The sequence below is a fragment of the Quercus lobata genome, chromosome 10 (genome assembly GCF_001633185.2).
Source record: "Quercus lobata isolate SW786 chromosome 10, ValleyOak3.0 Primary Assembly, whole genome shotgun sequence".
Classification (NCBI taxonomy): Eukaryota; Viridiplantae; Streptophyta; class Magnoliopsida; order Fagales; family Fagaceae; genus Quercus; species Quercus lobata.
The window spans coordinates 1,013,508-1,030,749 of record NC_044913.1 but is presented as its reverse complement, the minus strand read 5'-3'; the positions used below and the strand labels follow the sequence as shown (position 1 = coordinate 1,030,749).

Genomic DNA, 17,242 nt, shown 5'->3' with positions numbered 1-17,242 from the left:
GTGTTGTCGGAAAGGGACAAGTACTGGTAACCTTGGACCAAATTAAGTTCTTTAGTTGTTAAATAACTCCTTCTGACTTTGATGAAAACATGAAGAAAGAACAACAAAATTGTGATTTAGTCTTTCAGTTATGAAATTATTTTGTGGATAGGAGAGGATGGTTGAACCTTGGACACTAGTGGGGACACTAGGAAGTGCGAATTGATGTTAGGGTTGTTGGCACCAAATCTTCCATTTATGCGAGAAGGTGAAGAAAAAAAAAAGTTCTTCAAATGGGAGATGATCTTATTATCCCAAAATGATATTATACTTTATTGAACATTTTAGGCTCACACAAGTAATTGTACACAATATTGGTATTTGTATGTAATGAGGTATATATGATTAAGGTGCTCCAATGAGGACATTGCAAATAAGCAATTTTTGATATCACAAAGTGAGCAATAGTGTAGTGAGTGAAGAAGCTAGCTCTCTCCAATACTCCAAAGTGCAATCTAGAGTAATGAAAGCAGATAGAAGACTAGAAGATGGTAACAGATTGTAGTCCAATCCATGTAATGGAGACAATGCCATTATGTGACTGATCACAGTGGGGTACCCATAAAAAATTTTAATTTTGAAAGAGAAAAACACCACGGACCACAAAGAACAAATTGATGAGTTGGTAAGCTACAAACAGGGTTACACATTTAAGAATTTGCTTGCTAAAACTTTTAGTTTATCGATTGTTCTTTAATTGCTAGCTAAGAATTTTGAACTTATTTTCGAAGATGTGTTCTCTTGCAATCAAGATTTAGGCCAAGTGGTAAATGGGAAATGGTTTATTGATCGATGGAACATAACAAGAGTTTAGTGGCCCAACTCTCTCATCGATTAGTCATTATCATCAATATGAGTTTTATTTTAAACGGTTAAACTAAGTCGGCAGCATTACTAAAAGCTCTTGGAAGACAAAAATGGATGAAGAACTGAAGATTGAATCAAAATGAAAAAGTTTTCTTATAGAGTTGACAATCTTTTCAACCTTCGGAAGAGATGGGAAGGGACATTGCCAAGCAAAGATTGAATTTTCTTATCGGACCAGATTTGAAAAAAAAAAAAAAAAAAAAAAAAAATTATATATATATATATATATATATAAAACACACACACATATATATAATTTTCTTATTGGACCAGATTTATATATATAAATAAAAATAAAAAATAAAAAATAAAACAAAAAATTTATATATATATATATATATATATATATATTTCTCTAATTGGAGGACACATTGTCCAATTTATTAGTCAGAACGTTGCAACATGTGGGTCAAACGTGAAAAAGGGGTGGAATATTACAAAAACCACATGGACTGTCATTTTCCATTGCAGAATAACTTAAAAATATGTATACTTTCTTTGTGATCGATCCCCATCTTTTGTATCCAGTAACTTTTATAAGATGGCATGCATTGGACACTCTAAATTATACATAAATCATTTACTTGTTCAGTTCATATGTTATAATAATAAAAGGATCCAATGATAATAAGAATAATTATAATAATGAAGCACAGAACTCTCTCATCTCACTACTTTCCAAGGAATTTATAGATATTCATTTAGGGTGCATTTTTATAGTCCGTTAGAAATTTGTGTTTTGAGTTTAAATAAGTGTTTATAAAAATGTTATGGATTGTAATTACAAAATAGATTTTTAGGTTTTAAAAATGCTATTTTAATATCTCAAAACACCTAATCATATGGAAGGTAAGTTGCTCTTTATTTTACCAATATTATTTAAGGATATAATTAATTTTTAATTTTATCTGCATAATTAATTTTTAAGTCGGTTCGCCACATAATTAATTTTTAAGTCGGTTGCATAAGTGGCCTGGCAATTGGAAGGAGCTAGACTTGCCACTCACACATAATTAACGCTGATACAATCATACAATACTATAGGTGCCAGATAATATTACATAACCTTTTTTGTTTTTTGTTACTATTCTTCTACTTTAATGAATATTGAAAACAAAAATTTCTTAGTCAAACAATAGTAAAATCCCTAACTTATATCCTTTATCCTTTTGTTTGCTTGCTGATGTATCTGGTCTTTTTAATGTATCTGTTTTGTACTAGTTTTTACTCTTATACCCAAAAAATAAATCAGTAACTCAAATCCCCACATTTAATACGTAAATTTTATATTTATTGTACAAGTTATCTTCTTTTTTTTTTTTTTTTTTTTTTTTAATTTATAGAAACAAACACACACACACAAGGGAGAGGGAAATGTACAAGTTATCTTGGAACAACACTAAACTAATCAAAAGCTTAGGCCATGTTTGGTTTGCTCATAACCCATATCTTAAAACTCATATCTCAAAACTCATAACTCAAACTCATATCTCTATTTCCACTCTAACTCAAATAACTCTAAAATTTGTGTTTGGTTCCAAATCTAAGTTATATCTCTCACTCTTTAGCTCCAATTTTTGGCAAAATGATGGAGCCCATCCATTGTCACTACACAAAACGGTCACATGTGTACCCGCGTGTGACATTCTCTCTCTTCTACTTTCATTTTATTGCTTTGCCTTGATTATCACAAAACCCAGCAAGAAACAAATTTTACGCCTATGCACACCACAAAACCATTTCACAAAACCCAGCAAGAGACTGATTTCCCTCCCACTTCCAACACCACTCCAAGTTTCAGATTTTTTTTTTCCTCTTACCCACATCCCAAAAACCACATATACAAACCCTCTTAAACATACAAACATAAACCCATAGACACTCAAATCAAAACAGAGATAAGTGATGAGAGGGTTTGTATATGTGGTTGTCAAGAATCAGCCCGATTGTTGAGACAAATCAGGTTTCAAAGGGAACCAAAGATTCGAAGCCATGGTTGTGGGTTTGATTGGTGAACATGATGGAGTGGGTCTAAAGAAGAAAGAAAGAAAGAAAAAGAAAGGGAAAGAAGAAGAAGAGAAAGAAAGAAAAAACCAGGAAAAAGAAGAGAAAAAAAAAAAAAAACCGTTGGTGACTTGGTGGTGGAGTGGGTCTAAAGAAAAAAAAAAAGGGCCGTGGGGGGAGTTGCCTGAAAAAAAAAAAAAAAAAAAAAAAAAAAAAAAGCAAAGTGGCATTAATGACTTGATAGTGACAAGTTAGAAAAATGGGTCTCACAAATTTGATTTTTTACAACTTTACCACTATAACTCATATTCCATAACTTGAAAACACAAAAAAAAATTGTTTTCAGTTTTCATCACTCAAACTCAATTTTTTGAGTTTTGAGTGATGGAAACAATACTAAAAATTTTTCCCAAACAAACTTTTTTTTGTAGATCTTACATTTTTTGGATTATAGGTGATGGAAACTGAGTATTTCCACCAAATCTAAACAACCCCTTAAGTTTATGAATCCAAGTCCGACAATATTATATTAATTTTTTTAATTTTTTATTTTTACCTAATTACTATTTTCATAATTTTTGAAATTCTTCCACTTGCACATATACATCTAATAGTTATTTCATAATTTTCTATTGTTCCATTGCCAATTGCCCATTGCAAATAAATAAAAACCCGAACTATGACTATTTTAGTTTTTTTTCCCCTATTGGCAAATAAATACAAACCCTAGCTATGCATAAAAGAAAAGAAATAAACTATGCCTCTTTGTACAGTACATGCCCGATGTAACAATCAGTGACCCTCTCACGTGTAGCAAAAGAAAAGTTTGTGCAATTTAGTGGTCTCAAAACCTAGTGCTCACTGGTCACTAGCTAGGTTTTCAGCGAGAGTAAGAGAGTAAATTCATATAACATATTCTCCTATTTTTAGTAAAAACATGCACTTTTTTTTGCTGGCACTTTAGGCAGCACAACTTGCAAAGAGAAAACCCAAAGGAATGGCTACATATCATTCAGATATATTTGAAGAAACAAGATGCATTCAATGGATGCTCTTGTCAACAAAAGTTATACAGATGCCTATATATCTATTCTCCATAGGAGGAATTCAGCTATACCTAAGAAGCCTCAACCCAATAATACTGCCAGAACACAGAAGATTCCACCAATATAGACACTACACGTATAGCCATGTAAACCAACAAATGCTTTAACCAATAATGTACAACAACAGCAACAGCAACAGCAACAACATGAACCTCTCTTTGTTAATCGAAGTAGCAAAAAGATAACGATAAAAATAACTGTAATAACAGAATAACTATATATAACCACATGAATCAGTTTTGCAATGGGGTAATAATGATATTTAGTATTTCACACACACATAAATATATATATTGTTTCTGATGTCTCTAGCTTAACTACCACAAGGTCTTGGAATCTGTGCATGAGAGACATGGGAGTCAAAATGGACTGGAACATGGGATCTACAAAAGATCTGGTTTTATTTGGTCGGTTATGTCTGTCCCTCTTGTTCTTCATCCATTGATTTTGCCACCCTTTATTCATGTTCAGCGCATCACTTTAACCTATTGGATATGAAGCAAGAACTTTTAGGTGAAGAACCCTCCTCCATTGGAACTAATAAAAGCTTTGATGTCATGTCAATGAATTTTTTTTTTTTTTTTTAATTTTAAATCTGATTTTGAGAGTTCTCAGGATATTCTTCATAAACTGCAATAAAAAAAAATCTACAAAATGAGGAAAAGCCAAGATGTGGAATAGACAAATAAGAATTAATATAATATTGCAAATATTATAATTTTTATATGAGACAGGATTTGAGGGCTTACCCAATTTTTGTGGGGCAGCAGTTGAATATTATTTATTAATGGAAGAAACATAAGTTGTTGAAAAACCCAGACGGATTAAGAAATTTTTGTCTTTGGTCTTCCACATCACAGAATACATTAGCAATATCCTGAAAATGATATGTTTGTTAAGTGTTAGCTAGGAAGACAAAAAAGGGTCTTTCTTATATCATATTCATTAGTATCTTATTAATGTTGGAACGGTATAGAGAAATATATGACTTTTAGATGGAGAAAGTACCTTGTGAGAAAGGATTATGGAGTGTCGGAGTGTTCCTCTCACATTAGGTGAGCCCACACATATGTAAGATCTATATATATATATATATATATATATTGTACTAGCTAGGGACACTCCATAAACCAGTCTCATAGATTTTTCATTTAGATGGGTTTATGTATGGTGCATTTAAAATATGTACCTCAGATAAGGCATTTGGCCTTTGTCCATGTTGGAATAATGTTGAACCTGAACTGTCCACAATAGGATAGTTATTTGTAGTGGTAAAGGCTGTGGTTGTGGTTAGATCAGCAAAACCTGTGGGCTGTGTGGGGCTGCATTGTGTCATAGATGGCTGTGTTGAAGCCATGCTACTTAATCCCTGAATATAAATTCATGCCAGAGATAAATAGAGAAAATTAGGGAAATGGATATGTATGCAAGGAAGAGCTAGATTTTCCAAGCTTCTTTACCTCTGGCCTGAGCATGAGTCCATCGAGGTCCATTCCAAAATCATAGAACATGGGATTCACTGAGGCAAGCTTCATTGAAAGGAACTGACACAATAACAAAAACATCATTGATATTACTATAAATCCCTTTTTTTAACAAGGCAATAGTAATTAACTAAAGAAATTTAGTTTAGTATTAATTACCTCCACTTGATTTTGTAGGGACTGAACATAATTGATTATCTCATCCAACATGAGGGCCTTTCCGGTTACCTTTTTTAAAAAAGCAAACCACATGAAGTTGTCAGAATAATACTCTATATTATAGAAAAGACAAAATGAAGACAAAGAACTGAAAATTCACCTTGTCACAGCCCGGAACAAGTCTTTGTAATATCTTCATCCTTTCACTTATTTTCTCTCTTCTTACCTAGAACCAATTTATAGAAAAGATACACAGTGAGAGATAATGTAGTTGTGGTCATAACAGATATGGAGGAAAAACAAGTATGGCCCAAGAATTGGTCTTTTTTGTCACTAAACATGAAAATGGAGGAAAAACCAGTACAGACAAGATCTTAACAAAGAAGAAATTTGGGAAACCAAATGAAAGAAACTGAACAAACTTAAACTATAACCTTATTTGATATTAGGTTTGAAATTCGTTTTACAGCTTAGGTGATCTATAAAACTTAACTATTAAGTAAAAATATTCGAAAACAGATCCTAATTAGTTTACTTATTATGCATACACCTAATTTGACTTAGAAAACACCTAAAAAATATTTAGAAAATAGAGATAATACCATATTCCTGAAAATCACAAAAATAATAGCAAAAAGCCTTTCTAGCCATTGTAAGCAGTAAAACATTTTGTGCGGAAAAATTGGTGGGTGTTTAAGAATGAATTGTACCCTTTCTGCAAGGCTGTGGCTATCAGTTGCCTGACCCCTCCTTGCTCTTACATGAATGTAACCTGTTGGAGGCTCTTCAGCAACTTTCTTCTGATCTTTCTTTCCAGCATTAGGCTTCTTCCCTTCTTCTTTCAGGGTACCATTGCATTTCTTTTGTTTCTTCATTACTCCTTCTGTCGGATTCTAATAAAATTTGCACCATTTTGATTAGCAAATTTATATGACCAAAATATTCAAAAACTTGAACATCAATCACAACCCGCATGCACAAAAAGATTCGATTTTTATAAGACCCTTGCTACAGGCATCAAAAAACTGCACAGAGAATTTCTCATTTGAGTTGCCATATGCAACTCACTTGGGCTCACCACAATACAAAGGTAAGAGAGGTATGTAAAAAAAAACTTTTGCGTTTCTATAATTTATATGACTATTGGATTTTGTATTATTTAAGCTTAACTTTAGTGTGTTCTACCTTAGATTGAGTGAAAGTCAAAGAAGCCTTATTTCTGCTCTTCCTCTTCTTCTCCATGGGAGGGACCTTCTGAGTAACTTGCTCACCGCTATCAAGCTTATCCACCACAATTGAAGAATCTGTACTCTGCTTTTTGGTCACAGAAGGCTCATTATCACTAAAAGCAACCTTTGAGCTGTGTTCAAGACAGCTACTTTCCTGAACAGTAACATCAACAGGAATCTCTTGCACAAGTTCAGGTGCGTAAAATTGAGAGAAACCGTTGGTGTTGAGATTTTCATCTTCCACAAAGCTCGACATCTTAATATTTGTTGACAAGATATTTGAGTCAAGAATAAAAGAATTGTGGAGGTATGAAAAGGCTGCCATTTAACAGCTATAGCTTTGAAATTGGAAATGGAATTGTTATAGAGAAAGTGATAGAAGAGAGAAAGCTGGTCTGGTGATACTTGAAGGCAGGCAAAGGTAGCAGTCAAGAAAAGTGGGTTCGAGTCTGTGACAAACTAAGAGGCAAGGTTTATATAAAGTTCAGGGGGAGAGAGAGAGAGAGAGAGAGAAAGCTCATTACATGCAAAGCTTCTGTGCATTTGACTAGTCTTACCTTAGCAATCATCTTTCGCTCTCTCTTAAATGAGCCCCCCAATAACAACAACAACAACAACCCAAAAAAAAAAAAGAAAAAAAAAAGAAGAAAAGTATTTACTGTTTAGAAGTAAAAAAGAAGAAGAAGAATGAATAGTTGCATGGGGAAGGTGGGGATATTAAAGATATGAGTTGTCTAGCTAGACTTGATTTCATTACTCTGGGATAAGAAGCTAAGATGCCCTTTATTGTACTTGTTTACTCAATGGTGACTAATTAGTTAAGCTCTGAAATCTAGGTATCAATTGTTTACTTCTATTAAATCTGCTCTATGTAGTAGTGTCAGTAATTATTCAAGCATAGACAACCTGGCGTCTGCTTAAGAGAATCTAGAATGACAATATTTATTATCATAATTGTGATGCTGCAAAAGTGTAAAAGCGATAGACATCTGTTCGCGATTTGTCAGATTAGAATTGTGGTAAAGTTAGTAAAAAAAAATTATAACCCTAAAATTATTCTTAGCTTAATTATAGTTTACAACAATCACTCTCAAACCCCTCTTGTTATAAATAGAAAACTTAATACTTACCAGACTACTATTAGTTTTTGGGTGAAAAGGAATTAGATTAAGGAAAACTCTAGTAATATACCCAAATTTACAATATTCTTAACGGTCAACTTGTAATTTGTGCACTAAAATCTACTTTTTTAATAAGTACTTATGATGTTTTCATGGATAAGTGCTGTAATTCAACTACAAGTTAACACTCAAACATATTGTGAAAATGGGTATAGATTTGGATGTGTCCATAAGATTTACAAAGTTTAGGATAAAAAACACTATGTGCAACTATCATTTGGCTAGAAATAAAAGCATAAAGATCAAAATACATCACAAAAGGTTCCTAGTTAGAACACTTTCCTGTCTTACCCAAAATGTCCGCATAAAAGATCATTTATTGATGCGTGTGTTGGATCTATATGTCTCTTTAAAAGACTAGATCAATAAACTATAATCATAGATAAAAACACTATAAGGAGGAGACAAGACAGTCGTTTTAGTAGACGTCAAATCAGCAATACTAGACTACTCTTTAAGTACAATTATTCTTTTATCTAGCTTAATTCTTTAAGCCCAATAAATTAATGAAACTAAGCTATATTAAATGTGTAAAAGAGCAATTATCATAAAACATATGTCATAAGTTAAATTTTTATCGTATCTATAAAATAAAGTATTAAGAAAGAAAAAGCTAATTTTAAGAAGAGGAAGTTTTCATTCCTTTGTTATTGTTTCTTTTTTGGGGAGGTAAGTAGACGAGATCCATTGTACATCAAAAGTATAGGCATCGAAAATACATTGTTTTTTTTTTACTGAGAAAATACATTGTTATTATTGGATTCTTGTGGCAAAATTGAAGGTGCCCCAATAAATGAATAGGAATCATATTCTGGGGTTGTGATTTAAAGCAGTCGATGGGTACCATCAAAGGTAAAAAGGTCATTGTCAGTAGAAAGAGTTTAACAGAGAGAGAGAGAGAGAGAGAGGGGACAATTAATACCTCCCCTTCTATTTTTAATTGCTGTTATTTAGGTTGCATTTGAGATGGATTATTTTTGTCAACTTATTTTACTATTTAGTTTATTTTTGTTATTATTTATAGGTCTCATTAGACTTTTTGGTACTATTCATAGGTCTCATTATACTATTTCAACTAACTTTTACTTTTATTTACAATACTTTCAACAAAAAAAATTTTAGTTTCAACAAAATAAGCGGATTCTAAACAAACCCTCAATAAGAAATTAAAAAAGAAGCCAAAAACTACAAAGTATTTGATCATGGGCATTAATTGGCTTGAAAAAAACTTATTTCGTTTTATATATTTTTACTTCATTTATGATGGGATAGTTCATAGGTATTTCATATCCTGGCTAGAACTCTGGTTTATCTATCTTCTTTATAATATTAATGGGAGAGGCACTGAACTTCTTGAAGCATATATGATATAGGGAGAGGCACTGAACTTCTTGAAGCATATATGATATATCCCCCCCTGACCCCCTCTCTCTCTCTCTCTCTCTCATTTTTTAAGACTTCCCATAAAGATAATTTGGCTATATAGTACATGTCAGAGTTATAAAAAAAGTGATAAATGAACCACTGGCTTATGTTTGGTCGGAAATTTTAGAGAAAATAATTTTTTTTTTGAGAGAGAATAGAGAAAATAAATATGATTGGTTTAAAGAGAGTGATTGTAGGATATTACAACCTAATTTATATATATATATATATATATATATATATGTATGTATGTATGTATGTGTGTGTTCAAATAAAATATAATTAAAATTTTATTTTTTTATATGAAAAAATATATAGTTATTATGTTGTAGATGTGATATGGATAATACATTTTATGGTGGTTTTAGATTTTTTTTTTTTTTTTTGGGAGAAGAAATAATGAAATATAGGAGCCGAAATCCTGTCATTAATTGGTCAAAAATTAAATTGAAAGAGTAGATCGAAATGCAGGACCTAAGGGAATAACCATGAGCTAGCCCATCTGGTTGTTGCTTGGCCCAACTCGACTCCAACTATATATGTTCGACAGCTTAGGCCCTGTATTGGAGAGTAGAAATTGCCCACTAATTTTTTTTTTTTTTAAGAAAAAAAAAAAGAAAAAGGTTCTACATTTCGTATTATAGCATTGGTCTAAATATTATTTGTTGTGAACATTTTTCATCATACCTTATCCAAATATAATATTAGTATTATGCTTGTAATCATACGATCATGAAAACTAAACTAAACATTTCAAGAATAATTAAAATTAAATAATAAAAGAGAAAGTAAATTTTAAATAAAAAATCATTTAAAATTATTTGAGGAATACACACATGTCATACAATTTTCTTTATCAAAGATTATAAAATAAATTAGGAAACTTTTTTTAAATTCCTTGAGTATTTTTATGATTAAGTTTTAATCAATTTTTTTTTTTTTTTTTTTTTTAGTCTTGGTAATAAAGTTTCACCAAAAGTTAATGTTAATAATCTTACTCAAAAATTTAAAGATAAACAAGCTTACCTTATTATTAGATAAAGAGAAAAAGGGTTATTAGATAAAGGAAAAAGGGGTAGTACTTATAATGAATCCTATGGTGAAATTATATCATACAACCTCTAATATATACATGGAAAATATTACCCAATTTTTATTATTAAAATAATACAATAAATATTTAAACCTCTTTTAAATTTCTAGAAACTCTTGTTGGTGTAATTTTATTCATAATTTTTTATTTTTTTTGAACTTTTTAAAAATTTGGTTGTAGATTTGTAGTTAGGGCAATTATGTTAAAAATTTTAATTTACTTATAGTGTGTCACATGTCGTAAGGAGAGAGAGAGAGAACTTGATGTAAAGAGAATATATATATATATATATATATATATATATATATATATTGTATGCATGGCAAGATACTAGGTAGAGAAAATATTTATGTATAGGTATTGTTGTTTTAAATAACTTGTCAACAACATACAATTGAAACAAAGTTTGGATACTACTAGAAGTCCCTCGATCTCCATTCATTACATAATGCAACATAAACTAAAAAAGGTCGCAGAAAGCTAATTGTCTACCCAATGATATGGCCGATTTAGACCATCAAATCAACATCAAAATTCGATCGAGACAAAGCCCCTATACCTCGTTTTTGCTAGTTTGAATAGGTTTATGTCTTATTATGCGGTTTTTTTCTTTGACTTTATATGAACGCATGTGCAGAGTCTCATGACTCTCTTAGCTGTTTTGAATAAGATAGTACGAAATAAGGGTTGTAAAAAGAAGAAGAAGAAGAAGATGATGATGATGATGATAGTGATAATAATTAGTTCAACACTCATTACATGATTGCGTGAGTAATTTACCTACGTATTATTGAATAAGTTTCTTTTTCTTTGTAATACTATAATCTATTAAACTATTTTTGGAGCTCGGCAGTGTTTATTGCATTTACATGTGGGATAAGAACCATGTGTCTATTTGAAATTGGTGCAATGCATCCACCTTATGAAATCCAACATATGTACCACAGACAGACCACACAAGTATATAATACCTAAGCCATTTGCTATCATCTTTTGGATCTGGTAAGTCCTTGACAAAGTCAAAGAATAGGGTTCGGGTTGTAGCTAGCTATGAATTGTGGAAGCTAAGCTACAGTGGTAGTGTCTATCACATTGAGCGAGCTAAGTCCAAGAATGTACGAAATAAATGTGTTGATACTGTTGCGGAATGAACTACTGTTTGGACAGTGCATGCACCATGAATGCAATGCAACGCGGAAAATAAGAAAGCTGGAGAGGAAGAGAGTGAAGGGGGGGCCCCCCTGTACTTTTGTGTTTGCATTAACTGCTTTCCTGTGCCTGGTTGAATTCAGAGCGATTCAGACATGTATCTAATCTGAGAGGAAGAGCAATCCTTTTCTCTCTCTGTCATTGTCTCTGTGCATGAATGAATGGTATCATTCACTCATTCAATCACTAATAGCATTGAGGTATCTTTCAGGTTCGTTCAGGGCTCTACAGTCACTGTGGTTCTGGATGTGCCTTGAAAAGCATAACCTACAAGGATCTAGACTTTTCAAAGGGTTGTTACTGTGAATTCGTCCCTATGAGTCTATGACTCTATCCTCTTTCACAATTTGCCTACGGATGTCAATTTATAATTGGATTTTAGGACTTATACATAGAAGTCTATAGGCACTGCTAGAATAAAAATTTAGGTTCACCAAACAAAGATGACACTTAAATATATATGATATGGATTTGGATGAGTCCACACCATCATTCTCCTTCAATATTTTTTTTCTTTTTTTAAAAAATTATCTTTTACTCAAATTTTTCACGACACTCCCAATATGGTATATACAATGCAAATATATACTAATATATACAATGTGGATATATACTGTTTCTTTTTCTTTTCTGTTTTGATGAAAGACAATTACATTAAAACATAAGCAATTACAAAAGGGGCGGGACACAGCCCCCTTTCATTTAAAATGAGATGGTCTATTTCTTACATGTTAAAGTTGTGATGAGAGAGAGAGAGAGAGAGAGAGAGAGAGAGAGAGAGAGAGAGAGAGAGAGAGAGAGAGAGAGAGAGAGAGATTCAATGTGATTAGGCCTATAACAAAAGTTCTTGATGGCTACATATTTGTTGTTTGAGTATATTTCTTATAATAAACCTAATACATGGTTTATATACTAGGTTTAACCCTAGATGATTAACCAAAGACTAAGTTGAAGTTGGTGTGCTTGTTATATACCTACAATGCCATACATCAACTTACAATAGGTTTTAGACCTCTAAGACCAAAATATCTTTAACATTGCATTTTAAAATTTTATTAATTCACAAATTTAAAGTTGAATGTAGTATCATATTATTTAGTCGGTTGTTATTTGTTGGTATACAATATAAAGAGTAAAATTTAATAAGATAATAAATAAAAGAGTGAGAGGATTAAAAAATAATGATAGAGGACAAAAATGAAAATGGATCGATAATTCTCACGTTAATTTATGATAGTAGAAAAGGAGAAGGACAGTGTGAAAAAGAAATAAATTATTAATTTATATTTGGACTCACTATTTAGAAAATAAGAGTATTCTCAAGTTAAATAGATGGAGTGTTCCCCATTAAGGTGTTCAAGAATGGAAGATTTGATATTGCCTTAATCAAGAAAAATTAAGTCATGGCATGATGATGTATGTAGTATGTACATGATTTAATTGTGATTGAGCATGACTAATATGTGATTAAGCTAACTCAAACAAAATAAGGTGTGAAAATAATTTGAGTAGGAAATTAATAGGCTAAAATTATACTTACTTCATTAACATAACAAAGTTGCTACAAACGAGACTAAATCTTTATCTATACTAAAAGAGAAATTTTAGGAAAAAACAAACATGGTTTTGGTATGGGGTTGACTTGTCATTTTTTTTGAAATGAAGACTCTAGTTATACTTGTGTCTTTGTTATAGGATATATGTGTCCTCATGACTTAAGAATCGGATTGATACTGATTTCAGGACAACATAACATGCAGTCCTAGCACGATCTTATTATATGAAAAAACTTAAAACCTCAGCTAGGATAACAGGATTATCCACTTGAATTTCATCAAAAGCATTTTGAAAGTGATTTAACATTAATCTTAGGGGGCATTTAGTTCGCCGTGATATTAAATTACACTGTAATATTATATAATTGTAATCTTACATTAATATAATCTCAATACAAGAATACAATATTATATTGTTTAGGAATGTGATGAGATTAAAGTGATGCGATATATTTTGTAATTTTAAATTATAGTAATATTAGAAAAAAAATGAAATGAACCAAAAATTTTAACGTTACATCTTCGTAATGTGCATCACATTAAGGGCATATCACAACCAACTAAACGCCCCTTAGGAGTTTCAATCGGAAAATTATAATTACTATATATAGCAGCAAACAATGAGCATTAGGAGTTTCAATCGGAAAAGTATTACAATATATATATATATATAGCAGCAAATAATGAGCATTGTGAAAGATAGAAAAACTTGTTTCTTTCTATTAAAAAAGAAAAATAGAAAAATTTATGTAGCAAGGATTAATGTTACTATCCAGAAGTAACTAATTTTTGTTTAGCGGCCAACCACCGATTCTCATTAATAAACAACAGTATATGATCAGCACCAGCTAGCATAAGTGCAAAAACATTTAACACCGACCAATTGAAATATTATTGTACCTTTCTTTGTCATTGCTATAGCAAGAATAAACTTGGCATTCATCACATTTTCAATAGTTTTTTCGTTTTTATCTTCTTCTCGGTTTCATGTGAAAGGTAAAGCCTAATCAAAGGCCCCAGAAGATTGGCTTCTAAGAGACCTAGATCATAAATGCGTAGAGTTCTTGAAGATTTCAAAAGGGTAATTGGTTGGCACTACAGTCAAAATGGGCATATGTTTGTCAAAACTTTCCAGCAAAATGCTCATGTTTTGAAACTATCTAGCAAAATACTCCTGTTTTAAACTCGATTTTCTAAAAATCAAATTTTAATGAAAAACTCAATTTTAAAAAAATCGAGATATGTGAAATCAAACTTTTTTTAAAAAAAAAATACATGGAACTCGAGTTCCATGTAAAATTTCTCACATTACTCGATTTTTATCAAATCGAGTTTTTTATTGAAACTCGATTTTTAGAAAATTAAATTTCAAAACATAGGTATTTTACTAGATAGTTTCAAAATAAAAGTATTTTGCTACATCTTTTGAATGAATGGGGCAAATGTCCATTTTGGCCGTTGACACTACAATACAAAAATAATATTGTAGATGATTTTTTTTTTTTTTTTTTTGAGAAGATATTGTAGATGAATTGAGCAATCAATTTGAGCTCCTCAAATTTTTGTGGACCGTAAATCTTTCGAGTTTGACAAGTTGGCCACGCGTGTTAGAAGTGGGTTGTTTGTTGTCTTGATTTTGGTGATGGGACCATGTAGTCCCTGTGTTTCTGTATTCAATTTTGGCTATTTCTTCCGACAAAGGGCTATGATCAATTCAGCTATATAATTACACCTATTCTTATCAATATGATGCTTAACTTAACGTACTTACTAACCATTGATATGTCATCTTGATGTGATGTACATTACGATGATGTAACGTTAAATTTTTTTATTTATTTTATTTTTTTCAAATATTACCATAATTTAAAATTACAAAATATATCACATCACCTTAATCTTATCACATTCCTAAATAATGTAATATTGTATTCTTATATTGAAATTGTATTAATGTAAAATTACAATAATGTAATATTATGGTGTAATATAACATCACGATGAGCCAGAAGCTCTCTTAGAGAAATGGGATTTCTCATGTTTTAGCATGGAAAGTATTTTATGTATGTCTAATGTTTTGCGTTTTCATCTTTGCTTCATATCTCTTTTACATTCTAGTACACAATTGGCAGATGTATACATTTATGTTAGAATTAGGTAACGTTTGGATACAATGTCTCACCCTCATGTCTGCGTTTCTGCATTTGAAGTGAAACCCGCTTACACTGTGCACTGTGCAGTTTGTCCATTCACGCAGTTCAGCCACTGTGCATTGTGCATGTCTCAAAATTTAGTTCCGTAAACAGTTTCTCTATCTTTGTTGGGACCCACGTGTGCACTGTTTAGTCTTATTTTAAAATTATTTACTACAGTATTTTCAATTATAATTTTTCAGCAAAATAAAGAGATATCCAAACAAACCCTTAGAGGGGCCATATTATTATTATATCCTTCAATTGGGGCTTATGGAATGCATGAATCTCCTGGAAGCTAGCTTTGGATACCTCATCATGTATCATTGCCACCTCTAGCTAACATGTTGGCCTAAAACTAATGGACATGCACTGATGCACATAGCAAGAATGTTGAATGAGAAATTTCCATTTTGGTGTATAATATACATATATATATATATATATATATATATATATGACTTCACGTTTTTTTGGTGACATGGCTGCCTTCATGTGTGTTTCTGTCCTCCTATCTAGATTAGGTATATACTTGTTTCATCAATTCTGACGAGGCTATATTTCCCAAAAGTCCCTACAGTTAGAAAGATTTCTAGAGTGGCAACTTTGGTTAATTACTTGAAATTGGTACAAAATATCAATAATTCATAGGAAACAAGAAGTTCAAGCAAAATGCAGAAGGAAAATACTAAAATGACTCATTAATACAAAATACTACTTCAATAACATAATGAATCAATGTTTGAATTACATACTTTTTTGTGATTAGTGATATATACAGTTATATAATGAAATTTATAGTATTTTTGACGTCACTCCAATGCGTTTTCTTATTGTCTAGACAATTGTGAGCCACATGCACTACTTTTGTATATAAATTCTCAAGAACCAAATTATCTATATTGAAAGCTTAAGTAGATAAGCTTGCTGGGCTAAATCTCTAACAAAATAATATACTCTCTTACCGACTACTCCCTACTAAGAAACAAAGAGTACACTCAATCTTTCTGAAATGGATTGAACAGCAACAATATCAAACAAATTTAGGACACCCCCTTCGAAAATATAGGGAACGCGACCTTATCAATTTCATTAAGACAGACAAGAGTACCGTTGATAGAAAGTTTGTGTCGTTAATCATAGCAATATGATTATTAGAAGATTACTTAACCTCCGTGCATTCATGTATTTCAAAATAGACAGATATGGTCCCCGTGAAGCAAATATATCTATAATATAAGTTTATTTGGAGTGTTATTAGATTCCTCACAATGTGGCCCCTCTAAATTGCGGCACCAGATTTTTGTTTTTTGGACTGTTTATATGGGGTGTTGATTGTATTAAGATAATCAACCGACAGTTTAGTGTGTAAACCTAATTATATCTGGTGCCCTATTGTAAAAGTTTTGAGTTTAAGGGGAAAAACATGTGAAGAAACTATATACGGCTCCGTCAATTAGGCATGGGGTTTGAATCTCGCCTATATAATGAGAAAAAGTATTGTTTTAATAATTATAATGGAATGGAGGTTATGGATTGATAAATTGATGTTGATAGAAGGCAAATTATAAGGTGAGAGAAAAACAATAAGGATAGTTTATATTAAATAAATAAAAACTCAATGAACGTTTATATTATATTAAAGTGTTTGTTTAAGAACAACTTATTTAGCGGAAATTAATTTTTTTTTTTTTTACT

At 31.4% G+C, this 17,242-nt stretch overlaps 1 protein-coding gene across 3 annotated transcripts; it reads right to left on the bottom strand.

Moving 5' to 3' along the window:
- Positions 1-4,251: 4,251 nt before the first annotated feature.
- LOC115963007 (transcription factor bHLH137) lies at positions 4,252-7,450 on the bottom strand. 3 transcript variants are annotated; one of them, XM_031081894.1, is made up of 8 exons: positions 6,845-7,449; positions 6,370-6,552; positions 5,820-5,885; positions 5,660-5,728; positions 5,477-5,560; positions 5,206-5,385; positions 4,766-4,893; positions 4,252-4,501 (listed from the first exon to the last, which is right to left on the bottom strand). In XM_031081894.1, the coding sequence occupies exons 1-7, from the start codon at positions 7,211-7,213 to the stop codon at positions 4,801-4,803; spliced, it is 1,044 nt and encodes a 347-aa protein (XP_030937754.1). In that variant the 5' UTR covers positions 7,214-7,449; the 3' UTR covers positions 4,252-4,501; positions 4,766-4,800. The 3 variants fall into 3 exon arrangements, with proteins under 3 accessions (XP_030937754.1, XP_030937755.1, XP_030937753.1); XM_031081893.1 differs by lacking the exon at positions 4,252-4,501 and adding an exon at positions 4,585-4,646; XM_031081895.1 differs by lacking the exon at positions 4,766-4,893 and having other exon boundaries at positions 6,845-7,450.
- Between the last annotated feature and the right edge of the window lie 9,792 nt (positions 7,451-17,242).